Source organism: Dipteris shenzhenensis, chromosome 33 (assembly GCF_047967505.1).
Source record: "Dipteris shenzhenensis isolate YYH24624 ecotype China chromosome 33, Dip_SZ_1.0, whole genome shotgun sequence".
Taxonomy (NCBI): Eukaryota; Viridiplantae; Streptophyta; class Polypodiopsida; order Gleicheniales; family Dipteridaceae; genus Dipteris; species Dipteris shenzhenensis.
Window position 1 is genome coordinate 88468 of NC_141628.1, and position 20786 is coordinate 109253.

Below are 20786 nucleotides of genomic sequence, written 5' to 3' on the forward strand. Positions count from 1 at the left end.
CTTAGAGATGATGTGGGAGTATTGTAGGAAGACCCCCGTCATCTCATGGAGATTACATCCTGCATATTTTTTATGAAAACACGCTTGCTTTGGGGTCTGAGCCCAGAACAAGGTTAACACTGTTCCCTTGCCTCTGGCCATTCATGCAGAAACAAGGCTTACAGCTGAAACATAGCACATATAAGATGCCTGACATTGTCGGAAATTCGATTTACCAGCTCTTCTTTGATAATGTTAACTCAAAAGTCACCTGGAATACAACGTACACCAGTGCATGCTGTTTCTAGCACTCTCTCCAAATAGACACATAATGGTGACTAGACACTGGTACAAAGAACTGAAACATTCCATCATTCAGAGAAAATGACAGATTCATATTTCATTTGTAGATCCAAATTTATTCACAAATGTTTTCATGAAACCATGCATAGATTTAACATTTCAACCTTCTGTCACATAAGGTTGTTGAGCACACATGCATGCATGCGTGTGCCCACCTGCAGGTACACACGCACTGAATCCCTTGCATGCATGCACACACACACATACACGTGCCCAGACTATAAGTATATTGAAGGTGTGCAGGATTGAGCACTCAAAACCTGATATGGGAATGGCATCATTTTACTTATATTTATAACCCACAAACAATTGATTGCCTTACCATAGCATATTCAAAATCTGATATTTCCTAGTGGGTCTGCCATATGGAAATCAGAAAGACAATTTCAGCTATATGCAGAATCGTCTTTAACGTTGTAGTTGCGCACTTTTGGCTTGATTGGTTGCAATTCTTCACGCCTCCTTAAAAGAGATTTGAAGCGTACATGTTGACTTGATGTCCCCTTTGTATTGAACGAGAGTACAAATGCCATTTCAGCCGAGAAGAGAAGAAATACATTTCAGTCCCGATATGAATTTTTTACATCCCCTTGTTTCAGCACAATTTATTTTTTTCCATTCCCAAGATGTACAAGCTTCATAAAAAACAAGCAGCTCATGTCAAAACCTCAGAACTCAGCCAGCAACTTAAACATATCCTAAACATAGAATTCCCTAAAACCAAACTTTGAAGAAACTCAACTTCAAAATGCCAAGTAAAGTGAAGTATTTCTTTGCAACAGCTGCCGCTGCTCCCAGCCCTGCTGCCTTGACTTGCCCTCTCCCATCCATAGCTTTCCCTACTACGCTCCCCTCCCTTGTTGCACCTCTCCCTAGCCCTCCTGACTTCTCCTCTCTGGGCGCTTATGGTCTGTCTGGGCTGTTGAATGCAGCTCCTCCCTCACCTGCCTGATCACTGCCCTCCCACTGCCTTCACTTGCTTCTCCCTACTTGCCCCCCTCAGCGCTTGCAGCCCTCCCCTCCCTTAGCCTGTACAGCCTGTATGGATGCCCATACAGGACCGTACTACTGTTCCGTACGCATTGCCCCCCTCACCGCTTTGCCCCATTGTCTCCATTCCTCTGCTACATGCCTTCCTTCAATCTCCCTTCATCCCTCACCCACCCCTGTCATCTCCTTTAGTCTCCCTTAAGGTCTTACAGGGCTGAGCAGCAGATTGTTCTTTTAAAAGATTCAAACCATCTTTCCATTAGATTCACATTCACCCAATTCCTCTTCCACCCCACAAGGCCATGAGATCATGTCTATTCTCTGAAAACGAGTTGCAGCAGCTGAAGAAGGACATTGGAGTTAAGAGTGCAGCCACTCTCTTTGCACGCATCCATGGCTTTCAACCTTCTCGAGGCCAAGCTAGGGATTGGATGTTGGCAGCTCTTCCCCCGGATCTTTCTGTGCACATTCAAGATGTTCGACTTTTGGAAGGAGTTTTTTCTAGGTGGTCTTAGATTTCTCAAAAATTGCCTCATCTATTTTGGCAGTTAGTCCCCTAGCCCTTAGCTCCATAACATTTTTCTTCCTTCCTTTTCCTTGGGTTGTGATCTGGTTGTTGAGGAAGACAAGAGAATCATTTCCATATTCCTCAGTTTTCCTGGACTTCCTCACATGTACTATCGTCTGCTTCCTACCGTCAATGCCCTTTGGGGAATCGTTAGTGCCCTCTTTAGTGGTAGAGGCAGTCAAGATGGATGGGGTGCCGCATGTTAGGATCTTTGTCTTGGACCCTAACATCACTTAGGACCACATTTTGCTTCAGCGTGGATGGCTCCCTCTTTAGGTAGAGGATTATGGTTGCAGGACCATGAGACCAGTGCTGCATTTGTAGACCTTAGCGCCTACCAAAGATTGTCCAAAGAAGAAAAAGAGGTCTAAAAAGCAAAAGAAGAACACTTCTTCCTTGGATCAACAGGATCATTCTATTGCTCATGCATCTACACGAAAAAGGTGGGTAGTAGTGCGCGATGGCAAGTTCTAGTTACAGATCCAACATGTAAAGATCCACTTGATTCTGGCCACTGACAGTCATCCTAGTAGCAAACAATAGTCTCTTCCTCCTCCAACATTGCGAGTGTTTCCTTCAAGAGGAGAACCTCCATTACCTTCACTCCAAGTTTTATGCCTACTGATATTCCTACTGGGCTGAAGACTTCTACACACAACATAGCTGCCACTTCTCGGGTTGTGGGCTTCACTTAGTACAAACCTTTCAGCTTGTGCAGCATAATATCCTTACTCCCTTGGCTGATTGTGGAGACTTTATGGAGACTTGATGTATTCTATTGATATAGAATGTGGGGCTCTTAAGATCCTGGCATTCGATTCATTGTTTGTCGAGAGGAATGTTTGATTCAATGTGTATCGAGAGCAAAGGATGAGGCTTCGATGTTGAGGCGCGTGTACAACTTTGGACCTCATGGGTGGATTTGAAATATTGACAATGTCAGTAATTTTGAGTTCAGTGTACCCGCTTCTTGTATTGATTTGTATTGAGGTTGTGCTCTTAACAACTCCCCTTGAGATTGTAGAAAGTGTATGCTTGGAGATTGTTGGGTGTCTTATGCTGTCTAAAGCAAATTTATTTATTTTTTTCAAGAAAAGTACTTCATTAAGTATGAATAAAAACCGCAGAGCAAGCTCAAGTGCGGGAGTACATCATATCAAGCATGAGAAAAAACAGCTCAGAATGAGCAAACAAAAATCTCATGTTGCGGCTGAAAATGCCACCTCATCCCTGAAAAAGAGTTAGAGAAGAAAGGACAATCCTTCCAGACTTTGAGAAAGGCAACCCTCCTAGCAGTAGCAGTCCTCGAGGTTCCCTGTATGCTCACCCAAATGGCCATCAAAGTGTGTATAGTATCTGCCCAGATACTGGCCATAGTCTGCCCTAAAGCAAATATTTAATATAATCACCTATTCATCTAAGGATTCTTGAGGACTATGCAATTGATTTTGAGATTGAGTGCTTGACATATTTGTGCCTTCATGGGGTTTTGTTCTACATCTATCATGTCTAAATTAGAAAAACTTGTGCATATGCTTGAGGAACTAATATATGTGCCTAGGTGTGCGGACTTACGAAGTTGTAGGATTCGAGAGAATCTTATCCACAATTGTATTCATTGGTGCCATGGTCGTGGAACCATGTTGTTATTTGTGGTATGGTCCCCAAATGTAGACTTCTTTATTTGTTCTTATCCTTTTTTCTTTCAAAGGCCAAGATCATCATTTCCTTGAATCTCTGGGACTTGATTATTGTCAAGTGTTGAAAGTATTCCATTTGCCATTGGGATGGGGTGTAGCCCTTTTTGTTGAGGAACATTTGCAATTGATGACTTCATGCTCCCGTTTTTGTAGACATAGGACTAACAAAAATCCAAGGTGGAGGCTGAAAGTGCCACCTCAGCCCTGAAGGAGACTTAGAGAAGAAAAGAGATCCTCTCTAAAATGTACCTCTCCTGGCTGTAGCTGCTCTCGCCTCCGTAAATATGACCCTCCAAATATGCCAAGCTGCAATGCTAGCCAAAATCTCCCATGATGTGTCCCCCGAGGAATGAGCAGCTCTGAAAGGAGTGAAGGGAACATCCTGGAGAGAACAAGACTCCAAAGAGTGTTGTCATATAATGAAGGCTGAGTCTGAGTCATGTCCCTCAAAAAACACCTAAAGACCCAATAAGAGAGAACCATGCCACTGATCCCGAAGTCATGAAGAAGGGTGCTCTATGAAATATGCTAAAAATCCTAGCAACACCCTTCCAAATTGTCCTCGCCTGTCTGCACTCCCAAAGGCAATGCTGAACTAACTCAACTGCTGCGTGGCATCGAGGACAAGTAGGGTCAACCCTGAACTTGGATCTCCACAGGTTCACTGCAATCCCTCCATGCATAGAAAGACAAAAGAAGAGAGTGATCTTTCTATTCCTGAGGGATTTTCAGAGCCTCCTCCAAAAGTTTTTCTACACCTCTGCAGAAATATGAAAACTATCCCAATGAGGAGCTCTGGAGGGCCTCCAACCTCTACTGCTAAGCTGAAATATCCTGGCATTTCTGATTGTGTAATGAAAGAAGGGGATGCTCTTCTCTCGGTGCCCTTCATCAATCCATTCTCACTCCCCTGGGTCCCACTGCAAGAACCTAATGGGGGAGCCACCATATAACCAGAGTCTCCAAGACCCAAGTGCCAGGAGATCAGGGTCAGGATCAAGATACCACTGCCAATCCTCGCCCCACTCCATGTACCCTGCAATCCTAACAAGCTGGAAGACAATCTCCAAAAGAATATCATCTGAAGATCTAAGAAGTCTACCTCCCAACTGAACATCAAAGACAAGGGTCTCCTCAAGTGCATTCGGCAAGGCAATAACTTGTAAAGGAATACCCGTCCCTATAAAAGCTCCCAACCAAGTTGGCTTTGTGACAGGCATGTCATCTGTATCTATCCACTCTGTTGGTATGGCTGCATCTATTTGATGCATCCTGACTGTACTCCCTTTGAGGTGTCCAACTGATAAGAGTCTCTAATCCTCTGGAAGCTTCCTAAAAGCGTTCTAGGCACCTACTGTGGAAGCAGGTTCCCTCTCCTATCTAGACCACTGCATATAATATGACACTCCTAGTGATCTGCCATGCTCATCCAATATAGAGTCATTCCACATCTGGCTGCCTGTCTATTTCTTCACGAGAGGAGGGTGGAACTCTCCGAAGAGTGTCTCTGAAGTTGCCCCAAGCTTTCAGAATGGCAGCCATGAGAGGAGAAGAGGGAGATCTAAGATGGGCTGAGGTAAAGATCCATCTCGAGCTGTCCATCACATCTCCCCCGTGAGATGGTGTACAAGATTGAAAGCTGTGTAAGAAAAAATCTTTCCAAGGCTCTTGTCTAGGCATCAATCCTCTCACTACAAACTTGCAGAGCAAGGCCATACACTACAAGTTCAGATCAATATAACCTCCTTCCCCTGTGGGGAGAATGAGGGTCTCCCAAGCCACCCTGGCTACATATCTGAAGTGCCATCCAACCCACTCCGTAGGAAGTTCCTGATAGCTCATGAGCTGAGAGATACAACCTCTAGATCTGTACCAACATGAGCAAACGAACCAGGCAGTAGCCAATAATACCTGGTTCACAACCATTACTCTGGATGCAAGGTCAACTCTGGCAGAACTCAAAAAAATAAGTTTTCTCCTGATGCTCTCCAACACAGGAGCAAATTGTTGTGCTGTGGAGAGATGCCCACCCCAACCTTGCATCCTAGGTACATGATGGAAACACCCCTCTGAATCCAAGTGAATCCTTTGTCATTCCCCCAGTCTTGAGTGTCCTCATCACTTACCCAAAAGCCATTGGATTTATTCCAATTAATATGAGCCCCTGCTGCTGTTCAAAACAAATCCAAGGTTGTCCTGAACAAGGTGAGTGTCTGTGGTGTGGCATCCAAAAAAACAGCCGTGTCATCTACTATCCAAGAGCTCTTCCTCCTGCCTCAACGGAAGCCTCAACTCTATAATATCAGCTTGAGCTCTAAGTAATAGGTCATAGCTTCAACCACAAACAAAAAGAGAAAAGGGGTATCACTGAATTCAATGTTGCACCACCTTCTCCAGGAGCAAACGACACATACGTTTTCTTCTGTATCTCTACTCCAGTACCACACATACACCGATCACTCATACCACTTATCACACCATACACTTTGACCACATTCTTTTACCTAGCTACTCTACCTGACACTATACACTACTCACACATATCGATTTCATAGAGGATCGTGCAGCTTTGATCACTCGTTCACTCCATGAGGCTGCACTTCACCCCTTTCCATACAGTATTCGCTCCACTCATTTGCCACCTCTTGGAACCATCCCCTACAATAGTTGGTAAAATAATGAATGTAAGGCTCTGCATCATCAACTTAGATTTGAGACCAAACATAATCTTTCGACCAAACTGGAGACGATGGCTATCGCCGACGAATGGTCCGCCGGAAGAAGCATGCTTTTGTCCGTTGGAATAAGGAGTACTGAACATCCTATTTAGTAACTCCAAATATTTATGGAGGAAATTGCTTGAGTGACGGTCCCCTTCACCTCTAACAGATACTTAGGTTTGGCACACTTATGCACACACATTATATGACATCATATATCAGCCTGCTCCCAACCTCTCACACTCACCTTGCCCAACCTTGAATTCATTACGTATGGGATTAATATCCTAGCCCCGATCCTAGTGAAGCTCTTCAATGAAGTTGTTTGCAACTCTATTTTAGGCTGATCAGAGATGACACCCCTCTGATCTATGCATCTGTGAATCCAAAGTGAACGAGGGTACCCTCTAGAAAGCCGGAGTCTACTCTGTCATAAGCTTTCTCAAAGTCTAGGAGTAGAATGGCAAGCCTATGGCCATTATGCATGGCCTAGTCAGAAGCCTCCCAAAATGAGAAGATGTTATTGAAGATGCTCCTGCCATGCACAAAGCCCGTCTGTGTATCATGTATAAGATCTGGAAGAAAGGGCTGCAAACGTAGGCTAATTGCTTTTGCTAAAATTTTGTACAAAGTACCCAGCAGAGTGATCGGTCTCCCCACTGAGACACTAAATTCATGCAACCAACTTTTGGGATAAGATGAATGAGGCTCTCCGTAAGTGGGTATGGCATCTCACCCGAGTCCCCAATGCCCTACAAGGTTGAGGTACTGTGGTCCCCAATCTGATCCCAAAATGAAATAAAAAAAGAGGGGGTAAACCCATCTGATCCAGGGCACTTGCCCTTGTGAAGGGCAGAGAGAGCAATCCTGAACTCTATGTTGATGAAGGGTGCATCAAGTGAGACTATCATATCTCTAGTCAAAACATAGGTAAGAGCTGCCAAATAGCAACTCGAGCATCATCTCTGGCCTGTGTGTCTGAATCTGCTGTAAGAAGGGAGGCATAGAAATTTGTGGCTACCTGCAAGACGACATCTAGATGTGTCTGTAAAACTTCGTCTGAGTCAACAAGCTGTGAAACAGCTCTCCTTACTATGTCTGGGGCCAAGAGTAGAGAAGAACTGTTTGTTGACTCTACCTACCGTGTGAGTCCAAAATGACTCTTTGGCATGAAAGTCATACTTTGCGCTATAGGCCTCTTCTGCTTAAAAACAACTCGTTTTTTTCCGTTTTGGGGACTTTTTTGTGAAGGAAATAGTTGCTTACTATTGTAGAGATGTTTCTACTATTGGTCTCCCTAAAAACGACCTCATTTGGAGTCAATTTTTGAAGAAACGACCTACTTGAAGAGAGATGCTGCTACATCGACCATTGGTGTCATTATTTGTGCCATTGCTGCTCATTGCCAATTCTCCTCCACATGAGCTGAGCTATCCTCATTTCGCCCACAAATTGCTCCTCCATCTCCCGCATGATGACATCTCTATCCTCCGCCTCTTCTGCCTTCAGTTCTAGTCCTCAGCTTCATCTCTTTTCCCGCTCCTAAAGTCTTGAAGTCTGAAGTTGCCATTTCCTGAGATACACAATGAGTTCTCTCTCTTCAAACTCATTGCTCGTGGAGAAGTTCAAGGGGGAAGGATTCCCTACTTCGCAAACTAAGGTTCAGTTGCTCCTCATGAAAGAAAATGTATGGGATGCTATTGAGGATGATGCTCCCACAACGGATCCTCAACAACTCAAGACATGGAAGCAACACAACTCAAAAGCTATTGCTATCATCGAACTTTGCCTCAATGATACTTTGATTCATCACATCGACTTCAAATCAACGGCCAAGGAGCTATGGGCGCGTCTGGAGAATTTTTTCGGTAATAAAATCACAAACTCCAAGATTTTCTTGAAGTTGCAATTTTATAATTTGAAAATGGAGGATATTAAATACCTTGAGTGTACATTTAGCAAAAATGCAATCTCTTGTGCAACAACTGTCCAGCTTGAAGTGACCCCTAGACGACGAGGACAAAATGGTTGTCCTCATGAACAGTATAGAAGGAGTCACTCGCTTTGAGCATACTCTTGAAATACTTTTTTTTTTTTTTTCAAAGAAAGGAACCTTCTATTAATGCTTGAAAGATTTCACACGAGATAGCAGCCCCGAAGGTGTTGAGTATGGAAAAAACCCGGAAAAGGCTGAAAGAGAGAAACCGGCCTGTTCCAAAAACCCAGCTCACTGCCTAGGGGGTCTCTGGAACTGTGGCTAACAACCAAGTGGGGGGACTATATAGTCAACAAATCCCTCGCGGGGTGAAGATGTATAAAACTCTTGCAGGCCAAGTCTTGCAGAAACGAGCAGGCCTCTCGATAGTTGCCTTGAGCCTGGAGTCCCACACTCCTAGGTGGACCGTAGAGTGTATATGATATCTTGCTAGATGGCAACTAGGGTAGCCAAGGGTGGAACCGGGTGCTCACCCATCACAAGACGACAGCGAGCCACCCAAATGTTCCAAGCCGTGATACTGGCTACAACCTCCCAAACAATGTCCTCCCTAGGAGGGCGCTCCTGAAGGATCCTCCTCTGCCTAAGGGAGTGAGCCTGCAACTCCTCACTACTCCTCTGAATCGCATCGGCCACCCACGCAGCCCAACCCTTGCACGGTGTCATCTCTGACTGCTCCCAAATCCCTCTCCTGCAGGAGGTCCTCTGGAATGCGGACCCCCTTCTGGGGAAGACCTCAACGGGGCTGATCCAAGTGAAGTACCACTGGAGAGTGGTCTAACATCGTGGTACTTGCCAGAATCCCGGTACATCCACCTCTGTGTAGAACCCAATCCCCAACATAGAAATGGTCTAGTCTCTCTAGCAATCCATCGTGTCTCCTCTATCCAAAGGAGAAGAAAGGGCTGCCAAATGTCTTGCTGAAATCTGGCTCTCTCCACGGGTCTCTGCCACTAATCATGAAAATAAACTACTCCTAGGTGCTACGCTCTGCTGCTAGCATCTCAGAGAACGAGGCGCCACCCTGCTTGTCTTCCCCAAACTCCAGGTTGTTGAAGTCACCTCCAACAATCCAGGAGTCTACATCCGGAAGACACTCTGATAGCCTCCTCCAAAAGACCAGGCGGTGCTGTCTACACGCTGGGGCACACACGTTCAAGGTCCCAATCCTGGACTCTCCCGTCTGAACTCCCATCCAAACTGCCCGTCCTTGAATGAGCTTGCCCTGATCGTAGACCTCTGGAGCCAAAGTCTATGAGACTGAGATGCAGACCCCTCCGCTCCGTCATACTGCGGGGGACCACTCCTTTGGACCTCTCCTTGGGAGAAGGCGATGACGTCATTTGATGTCTGCGACTGAAAACATGTGCCCCTGAATCATAAGGATGTCCACTATCCGCCCTACCACTGCCCTCTGCAACTCCAACCGGAGTATTAGGTACTATGGCTGGCTACGAACACGGTCGTAGAGCTTTGTACGTTCCAACTCACTATGGTCCAGCTCATGAGGACGGGGGTGTTGGGAACAAGGCTCTCCTGTGAGTGGGTGCCTGTCCCAGAAAGACTGCCTTGTGTGACTTTGCCGAGGGTTTGAAGGGCAAGTAGTCGATGTCTGTGCGACGCCGTACTAGGGTGGATACCGGCTCAATACCAATCTTCCATGCCCACTTCATCATGAAGGAGGCTTCCACCCCGAACAGCTCCACACACTTCAGGATGGTGAGCCAGAAGTATGCATGTTGCACCTTTGCCTCCAGCGGCAATCAGATAACTCCTGTCGCCAAACTACACACCGGCTCCTCGCGCGTGAAGCTCAACTGAAAGTTCACCTTCACGCCATGGGCATGCCAAAGGTCCAGTCCTTGTGGCCCCATCCACTCGTCCATCATGAGTGTAATCTGATTTCCCATAATAGCATCGAACACCTCTGGGGACCACTTCTCCAACCCTATGAAGGCAAACTGAAATCTCCAAACAGGGTGTGTCTCAGATCTCACTGCATTGATCAAACCTCCCTTCCAAGGCTGAAGGACCATGAGCTTTACCTCCAGTGGTAGAGGATATGAGTCCGGAATCTCCAGATAGTTCCAGGGTCCTAACCTCCAGAAGTCCTGCGGTAAGGGACGCCCACGCTGGAGGTTGGGAGCTGCTGACCGGGAGGACGAGCCTCGTCCCTCAGGATCCCTCCCTGAACGGACCTGCTACTGCGATGAGGAAGCAGAAAGGGGCCTCATCGTTCCCTTGCATGCTGGCAGGGGTGTCGAGGTGGAAGAACCTGCTGCTGCTGAGGTGGAGAGGGGGGCGGCGGGAGAGGGACGCGGGGAAGAACCTACTACTGAGGTGGAGAGGGGTAGTGACGCGGGGGGTAGAGGGAGGGACGACAAAATGGCTGTCCTCATGAAGAGTATGGAAGGAGTCACTCACTTTGAGCATATTCTTGAAATACTTAGGCTTGCCACGACTACCTTTGATGATATGGTGACTCTTCTTCTCGAAAAAGATCGCCAAAACAAAGATTCTTCTTTGATCTCTTCTCAGATACTACAGAGGCTCTTGCCTCCACTAGCAGATGGAAACCCAAGCCTACACCAGCACATGGAAAGTCAAAGCCATTCAAGCCTCTCAAGTGCACCTTATGTAACAAGCTTGGCTACCAGAAGCTTGCCAAACAACAAACTAAGAATCATGCCAGTTGGGTTGCCACAAGTAAAGCAAACTAAGAATCATGCCAATTGGGTTGCCACAAGTAATGATGAAGATGGCAACCCTCCGACACAAGTTCATGCTCTTATTGCTGAAATCCGACATTTCTCTTTCCCTCCACAAGACGATGGAGATGATGATCCATATATTTTCTAAGCATGTTCTATTTTGGATACACTACCCTGTTTCCAAAAATGAATGGAATAAATGATATGTGTTGAGTCAATAATGATCTATGCCTTGGATAGTCCTCGTAACATGATGTATTGTTTTTATATTTATGCTGTTTGGCTTCATGTCCCTAATTAGTCCTTGGAGCCAAGAGAGGGATATATTGTGGGAGCCATGTGTTGGCTTTGATAGGTCTATTTATGAGGCCTGGCATGTGAGTTCCAGGATGTTGGTGCATTAGTCTCCTAGACCTCTGAGTTGGCCACACATCCATGCATGATGAGCCTCTGAGCCATGTTAGTTGAGCCTCTGAGTCTATATGAGCCATGCTCACTAGCCTCTGAGCCATGCTCACTTGCCTCTCAGATAGCATGGGAGCCATGCCTAGTTCTAGACTATCATTGCACAGTTCGATGACCGTCATTGTCATGTTCTTGGTTCCATTCCAATAGTCTCTCACCTTGCCTTCATGGGGGGGTGTTAGAATATGAATCCAAGTTGAGTCAGTTTGGTGTGTCCTAGAGTGTTCTAGTGTGAGTTCTAGTCTAGTGTGTCCTATGGATGTCATGTGTCACATTGGGAGCTATCCCATATGCATAGGTGTTCATATGCGTGTGTGTACTCTTATATAAGAGTTGTACTTGTCTAGTGTCACATCAATCAAGTATCAAGCCTACAAGCTCTTTGGTCTACATGTGAATACTTTCATTTTGTTAATTGCCCTTGCTATTTCATTGCCATTTCATTATGTCTCTCTTTAAGTATTATTATCTCTCTTCCTAGCCTACCCTCTCTCTCTCCCTCTGCCTCTCCACCATGTACCTTCAGTTTCGGCAACGGCTTGCTCCATAGATGGAAGCTCCTTCACATGAACATCTGAAGGGACAAGAGCAACCTCATCAGCACAAGGAACTTGGATAGGAATATCTCTTGCATGTAAGGGAAGGTCCATGGCGCCATCAATAGCCTCTAGAGGTGGAATTGGCTCAGCAACTCTAACTGGCACCCAACACGGGACAATTGGAATAGGACGTGCTAATGGTCCAGCTCATGCTATTGAAGAAGGTTCAAGACGAGAGGCTGTAGCTGACGGTCTTGGGGGAGAGGTGGGAAGGTCTAGCAGCACGAGAAGTGGTTGGATGTGCGGTAGATCGTGAAGTAGGTCCAACCGAGGTGGTGCTATGAGGCGCTACATCGGCGGACCTTTTAGGCCTTTTCTTTTTTCTCTTCCTTGGGCAATCTCTGGCAAAGTTCCCAGGGGTTCTACAAATCCTACACTGATCTTGTCTCCCAGAGCTATCTCGACTCTCTGTCTGAAGAATGAGCCATCTAGATGCTGGAGCATGATGTGGTCATCCGTAATGTTAGGTTCAGAGACAACGACCCTAACACGTGGTACCCCGACCTGACTACCTCTGCTGTCGAAGAAGGCATCCCAGGGAGGGGGGGATGTTGGCGGTGACCATCTTGAAAGCGGCTCCAATGAAAGATAAGAGTCGATAATACACTTGAGGAAGGTCGGGGAATCTAAGAAAGAGTGAAACTGTCAGGCTATCCTCCTCCACAGGGTCAGAATCCAACGAGAAGGGCATCAAGAAATCCTCGTAGAGCTCAATGCTATAGAACTGGTCTGAAGCACTGTACTAGCTGCATCCAGGGAATCAAAAACAACCGAAACCTCGACCAAGCAGACGAACATCTATGAGGTGCCCTGCAAGGTCTCTAGGTAAAGCGGCAAGCATCTAGTCCATGGCCTCTAACCTGGAAGGGTGGGACCCATGGATGGGAGCAAAGAGTGATGTCAAGCCCTCCTGCTCTGTATCTTTTCTGAGCTACTACTGCAACTCGTCTTTTGAGACTATGATGGTTTTCGCGGCCAGTGGAAGCAGGCGAGGATTGGCTGAAGGCTGAGCCATTGTCAATTGAGGTGGGAAGGCCGATTCGAACACTGTTGAACTCCGTCCGACTAAAAAAGCTGCTATGAGAGCAAAAGGGGAGGAGAGAGGTGGAACGGGGGAGAGGCTAGGATAGGGGGAGAGTAGAGAGGGAGGAGTAGGAAAGAGGAGGAGAAGGGCTAGAGAGGGGCAGGGGAAGAGAGGGAGGGAGAGGGGCTGAGGGAGGCGGGGAGAGGGGATGAGAGGGGTGGGGACAGGGGCTGAAGGAGGCAAGGAGGGGTGAGGCTAGGGGCGGGGGTAGGGAGGCGAAAGGAGGGGCAGAAGGAGGAGGGGAAAGGGGCTGGGGTAGGGAAGCGAAGGGGGGGACTGAGGGAGGAGGGGGTAGAGGCGGGGGTAGGGGCGGGGGTAGGCAGGAGTAGGGGCTGAAGGAGACGGGGGTAGAGGTGGGGGTAGGCGAGGGTAGTGGTTGAGGGAAGCGGGGGTAGGGAGGCAGGAAGGGGGCTTAGGGAGGCGCGAGAGGCTAGGCAAGGAGGGGGCTGAGGGGAGGGAGGAGAGAAGGGTGGGGATTTGGGAAGGGAGGCAGGGAGGGGCTGAGAGAGGGCAGCAAGGGGTACGCGGGGAGCAGCAGCAGCTGGAAACTTTCCACTTCCATTTTTCTTTTTTCCATTTTCATCTTCTCCCCCATTTTCCATCTTCTCCCTAATTTTATGTCGCCTCCCTTCTTGCTTCCTCCTCTCCATTTCGGTCTTCTACCCCATCCCCGTCACTTTTTTGTCGTCTCTCTCATTTCCCTCAATTCCATCTCTCGTTTCACCCATTCAACCGACCTCAGTTTCCCTCCCCCCGCCCCCCCGGCTTCCATCCCCTCTTTCCATCTCTCTTCCCCCTCCCTTCTGTTTCCTCTTTCCCTCCCTTGCATCTCTGGATTCGGATCGGACACATGGATAGCCGATATTTGTTTATCGCAGTTTGCTACTCCCCCCCCCCCCCCCGAGACCTCCCCTTTGCAAGAGATATTTGAGGGGAGGATGAGACATCCCCATTTGCTGCTCTGGATCATCAGTCCATCGTTGACTTCTCTAGCCGCAGGGAAGTCCTCTTAGTTGGGGACTTCAACGCGAGAACAGGCGCTCGTCAGGCACCATTCCTCGACTTCAGGGATGATTCCACTCTACTGCCAGACATTGATTTTGAGGAGGCAGGCATGCTACGAGTTTCGGCTAACAGACAAGGACCACTCACATCCTATGGGCAGGCCCTATTAGTTCTCGGCAAGATGCATGATCTCATTATTTATAATGGTCTTGACAGATGGCCCGCATCAGGTGGCTTCACTTGCTTTCCACATGGGGGAGGCTTCAGTGTTGTGGACTACATCACGGGATCCCTTGCCTTCACATCACGCATCACTGACTTTACCGTCTCCCTCTAGGGGCCAACCATACCTATCGTTTCTTTAGCATTTCTACTCCCCGCCGCACAGTACTTTCTACCCCGTTGAGCTCTTACTCCACTTACCATGAGATACGCTTTGATCGCGATCACTCACCTACTTACTCTGGCCGTCTGTACATACTTCTCGCATACATTGACTTTATACCCTTACTAGAAGACCGTGCTGCCCTAGTCACTCGCTCACTACAAGGCCGCTCTTCACACCTTTTCCCACACTACTCGCTCCACCTGCCCACCACCTCCTGGGACCGTACCCTGTAATAGCTACTACGATGATGAGTGTAAAGCTTTATGCTGTCAGCTCAGATTCGAAACAAAAAACAGTCTTCCGAGCAAACCAAAGATGCTATGCGAGTACCGCCTTCTCGTACGCAGGAAGAAACTTGACTTCGGGCTTCGGAACGAGGAGGAGCTACTGAACATTCTGTTCAGTAACAACTTTAAAAACTTCTTGCGGAGATTTCTAGAGGGACAGTCCCCCCCATCACTCACTGACACTCAGGTGTGGTCTGATTATGCACGCACGCTCTATGATATCCCTAATCAGCCAGCCCCTAACCTATTACATATGCCACGCCCCACATCCTGCACCCTCTTCACTAGGGGGGATAAAAGGATGCCGTAATGAAACTTCATAATGGCCGAGCGAAGGATCATGAGGGACTATGCACTGAGTTCATTGCATATGGGATTAACCTCCTAGCTCCGATCTTAGCCAAGCTATTTAATGAAGCTGTTTGCTTGGGGTTTCCACGCACCTGGACCATCAACACTATCTCACCCATCCACAAGGCAAGGGATCCCAGGAACCCGAAGAAGTACAGGACCATCATGATTGGACATGTCATGTCCAAGATTTATGCATCAGTACTTGCTTCTGAGGTCAGCAGATTTGCGGAGTGTCGAGGACTCAGAGCAATGGGACAGGCCGGTTTCAAGCGGGATCGTGGGACCATGGACCACATTCTCACGCTCAGATGTATCATCGAGGAGGCGAGGGCACTGAAGCAGAGGCTCAACTGTTGCTTTATGGACTTCCGCAAGGCATTCGACACCATTCTGAGAGCCTGTCTCATACGACGCCTACAAGATCTGAGTTATGAGCAAGAGATCATTTGGGCTGTCATGGCACTTTATGAGCGAGTTTCAGGCAGAGTCCGGACAGGATCTAGATGGAACAGACGAGATCATGAGCACTATCAGGGTCAAACAAGGATGCCCATTATCACCTACCTTGTTTGGCCTCTACATCGACAAGCTTGAGACAGTGATGTAGGCACAGGGTGGGGTAGGCTGCTCTCTGGCGGGCACGCTGATCCGGATATTACTTTATGCAAATGATGTGGCTCTCGTCTTCCTCAGCAGAGGGGCTCCAGAGACACCTTGACGCACTACAGTCCTTTTGTTAGTCTCATCATTTGAAGGTCAACTTGGGTAAAACCAAGGTTATGATCTTCAATACATCTCGAGTCGTCATGCGCGATAAGCATTTCACATTTGATGAGTCCCCTGTTGAGGTAGTTTCATCATATACTTATCCGGGGGTCGTCTTTTCCGGACCCACCTTCACCATGAGATCGCGATGCACGCGCGCTTGAGCAGAGGATATGCTTCTTTGGCTAGACTAGAGAGATGGTGCTTCCGCTCTCATTTTTAGGATCCCTGACCAAAGGGTTGCTTTTTGACTCCTTGGTCCGCCTTGCAGGGATGTATGGCAGCCCATGCTGGGGGGCAGATTTGTCGGATACAGAGTGGGCCAGGGTGGAGCGGCTACAGGTTCTTATGTTATCACGGATGATCCGTTGTAAGCCATCTGTCCCTCACCAGATCATTTGGGCGGAGTTTGGGTCACCCCCATTACAAGTAGATGCTGCATTTCAGGTCATTACATATCTGTACCGAATCAGGGAGTATGGGGATTACACATCCAGGCGCAGCAAGATACCATGGCTAGCACTGTCCTCTTCTATGGCACTTGCAGCAGGGGGAGATCAGAGGTGTTGGTATGCATGCACAAAGAGATTGTTTGCAGGACTAGGGCTCCACATGGACAGACTACCTCCTTTCTAGTACAGCATGGATGCTCCTTTCTCTCCTCTCCTATCACACGAGATCAACCAGGTTATCCATGAGGATCTTCTACACCTACACACATTCCGGACTTGGTTGGGCCCGAGTGATCTTCCAGTGAAGATGAGCTTCTACAGAGATCACTTCCTACATATCACAATGGAGGGTTTCATTGATCCACCAGGATACACGCAGATTCACCTACCCCACTCGGTGAGGATCTCCCTTGGGCAGTTCCGGGCCTCTTCACACAGACTTCGTATCAAGAGCGGCCAAGCAGAGCGGTTACCTAGGGAGAGGCGCATATGCACACTGTGTGACATGCATAAGGTTAAGACAGAGGAGCACTTTATCTTCAGGTGTCCTGTTTACTATGAGATCCGAGGGCATTTCTACTACCTCTTCAGAGATAGTTATGGGATGTTGGCCCATGTCCTCTCCTACCCAGACCAGCGACGCTTGGCTGGTTTCTTTCATGAGATGCTTAGACACCGCGATAGGATACTCCAAGCACAGAGACAGGAGCACACCCGAGGGGCTCCAGCGACACCTGGATGCACTGCAGGCTTTTTGTTTATCCCATGATTTGGACGTCAACCTTGGCAAGACCAAGGTCATGATATTTAACACCTCTCGAGCAAGATGCAACGGAAACAGTTTACTTTTACTTTGGGTGGGTCACCAGTTGAGAACGTATCCTCATACACTTACTTGGGGGTCATCTTCTCCGGCCCGATCTTCACGATGAGACCAGCAATGCAGGCCAGACTGAGCAGGGGATACGCCTCACTGGCTCGGCTAGAGAGACAGTGCTTTCACTCCCACTTCCATGACCCTCAGACCAAGGCTCTTCTCTTTGACTCCTTGGTCCGCCGACCAGCCGGTATGTATGGCAGCCCTTGTTGGGGGCCTGACATGTCAGAGATAGAGTGGACACGGGTGGAGCGCTTGCAGATCCTCATGCTCTCACGGATGATCCAGGGGAAACCGTCTGTACCACATCACATCATTCAGGCCAAGTTTGGTGCTTCTCCACTCCAGCTCGATGCAGCCTTTCAAACCATCACATATCTACACCGGGTTAGATCGTATGGGGACTGCACATCAGGGAGATAGAGGTTGCCGTGGTTGGCTCTCGACTCCTCCATGAGGTTGGCAGCAGAGGGAGACGAGCTAGGCTAGTATGCACGGACTCACAGATGGTTTGTGAGACTAGGGTTCCACATCGATAGGATACCTCCTTTTCAGTACAGTTTAGATGCCCCTCCGGTACTCCCACCCACCATCCGGATTGGGCCACATACCAACCAGGTCATTCGAGAGGACCTCCTGCAGCTACACACCTTTAGGACCTGGTTGGAGCCGAGGGAGCTTCCAGTGAAGCTGAGTTTCTACAAAGATTACTGTCTTCGCATTTCGGAGGAGGGATTCATCACACCACCGGGGTACACTGAGCTTCATATGCCTCACTCACTATGGATCTCCATCGGACAGTTTCGGGTATCATCACACCGCCTCTGCATAGAGAGCGGCAGAGTAGAGGGGATTCCTAGGGAGCATCGCTTATGCATACTATGCGCCTATCAGGAGGTTGAGTCGGAGGAGCATTTTATTTTCAAGTGCCCAGTGTACTACGAGATCCGAGGTCGCTACCACTGCCTCTTCGGAGACGGCTCCGGGCTCTTTCGAGATTCCTCGCCTACCCAGATTAGAGGTGCCTCGCAGCCTTCATTCACGAGGGTATCTGACATAGAGAGTACTCACTCAGGCGACGGGGCTTGGCCACATCATCAGACACCTCTCAGAGCAGGATCACAGAGTTCTTCCCATTGAGTGACATTGATCATCCAGTCTCTAGCCGCCGACATGACAGAGACCCCGACCCGACGATTGCAACAGGACACACGAGACATCGAGGGGACACACAGATCACTCTGGGGGACCTCCCGTCATTTTTTAGACCCGATATACGTCCCACAAGAGTCACGGTGGCTCTGGTCTTGCATCGAGCCTCGTCTAGGAGACCAAGACGCATCGCACCCCTTGACGGGCACCAACGTCCCATCACCAGCTATGCACCAGCCAGGGGGACATGACATACGGAGGATTCCGCTCCGCTCCGCTCGAGCAGTCCTTTTCTTTTCATTGTTACATCCAGATGTATTTGATTATGTATAATCAGACTTAGGATTCAGCACGGGTGATGATGCTCGTTTCAGTAGCTCCACCCTTACTGTGATTTGTATCAGGTTTTCTTTCAGTCTCATAGACCCATCGGTCTTCCGAAGACTCTAATAAAATTTCTTTCTTTCTCCCTCGACTGATACCTCTCAGAGCACTATCACGGAGTTCTCTCAGCTAGATCACATAGACTCCCTCGAGGCAAGACCCCGACACGATCGCGACCTGGAGCCTGTGACCCGACAGCTCAGACAAAGGGTTGACTCACAGATCACACTTGGGGGCATCCCCTCCTTGTTTAGAGTCGAAGCCCGACCGATTGGGGTCACAGTGGCCTTGGTTAGACACAGAGGTACGACCAGGAGACATACCAGGACTGCACCCTTTAGCGGGCGACAACGTTCTATTGCTAACCTCATGCCTCCACTTCCACAGCCTCATACATCCTGATGTCCTGTTGTTGATGATGATGATGGTTATGGTGATGCCGATGATGATGCTGAGATGGATATATATATAGTCAGGATATGACTATGTTGTACTTAGGACTTAGTACTGCCATTTTGCATTTTTTTGCATTCTGCATTGGTATGGATGCTCATTTAGTAGCTCCACTACCACAGCTCATTGTATCACGTTTTTCAGTCTCATAGACCCATTGGTCTTTCGAAGACTTTAATAAACTTTCTTTCTTTCTTTCTTTCTTTCTCATTTTCCCCCATTTGTCCTCTCATCCCCCCTCTTCCACTCCCCTCTTCCATCCTCCCATCCCTCTCCTTGCATTCCCTCTTCCTTATCCCTTCCATCCTCCTCCCCCCCCTCCCTCTTTTCCATTCCCTCTTCCTTTTTCCTTCCATCATCTCTCTCTCCCCGTCCCCCCCTTTCTATTCCTCTTCCCCTTTTTTCGTTCCCTCCTCTCCTCTTTTCCTTTTCCTCACCCTTTTTGCTCCCTTTCTCTTCCCTCGCTTCTGTTCTCTCCCTCCCATACCCTTTCCTCTTTTCCTCCCTTTCCCACATCCTCCCCCTTTCTCTTTTGCCACCCGCTTCTGTCTATTCCCACGCCCGATCCCATCATTCTCCCCCCCTTCTTCCCCTCCTTTTTCCCCGTCCCAACAAAAATCTCCTCTCCCCCACTAAAACTTCCTTCCCTATGTTCGAAGCCTCTACTCTACCCGCCGCCCCCCCACATCCCTTCCTCCCTAGCCCCATTCGACGCCTTCTTAGGCTAAACCCTAAACCCCCAGTCCCACCCCGCGCGACCCTTCCCCGCCATCCTAATCCTTCCTCTCTGAGTCCCTCCCCTATCACCCTAATCCCTCCAGTGGCATTGTTGCCGCCCCGATACCCTAACCCCACCATCCCCTTGCCATACTACCCCCTCACAACGCGCTCTACTCTACTTCCCCTCACCCCCCCCCCCCCGCCTTTTGCTCATTTCTTGCCACCTCCGCCTATGTCTTTGTATTTTTTTGTTCTTACAGCCCTCTATCCTAACCCCCTCTGGCCTCCTAGCCATAATATTCCAATTCGTGCCGCCCCTATTCATAGCCATGTCATCACCCCTATCGACAAATAAAAAAATCCCTGTCTGAGGGGGAGGTCCGCACAATTCGGGAGGTGTTACGCCTAAGGCCACTGATTGGAGAAGTGTGAAGTGGGTGATGCGTAGACGTATGACACAACTCTACCTCAGTTGCACTACATTGCGTGATGCGTGAACCGATGACACAACACTAGTTGAAGGTGCTACAGAGTGCTGAGACCTAGAATAGGAAGAACAAACCCAGAAAGGAGATAAGAAGGAACAACGCTAATAGCAGATAATGAAGAAAGAGGTAGACAAGAGCAAAACACGAGTAAGTGCGTATGATAGAATGAAGGGGTACTCATACACTAGTCTCTCCGAACAGAGATCAGAGATCAACAACAATGCAACAATAGCAATACACCATAACAATGCAACAAGTGAGCTCGTAGCTCTAGCCTCTCTCCTTC

General features: G+C 48.3%; 1 protein-coding gene across 4 annotated transcripts in view; it reads right to left on the bottom strand.

Moving 5' to 3' along the window:
- Positions 1–514: 514 nt before the first annotated feature.
- The window catches only part of LOC147879503 (uncharacterized), a 222604-nt gene continuing 202332 nt past the window's right edge, over positions 515–20786 (bottom strand). For all 4 annotated transcript variants that reach the window (XM_087371951.1, XM_087371950.1, XM_087371949.1 and 1 more), the window contains one exon: positions 515–845. In XM_087371951.1, coding sequence (XP_087228077.1) covers positions 729–845 — 117 coding nt within the window. In that variant the 3' untranslated portion in view covers positions 515–728. The remainder of the gene's footprint in view (positions 846–20786) is intronic.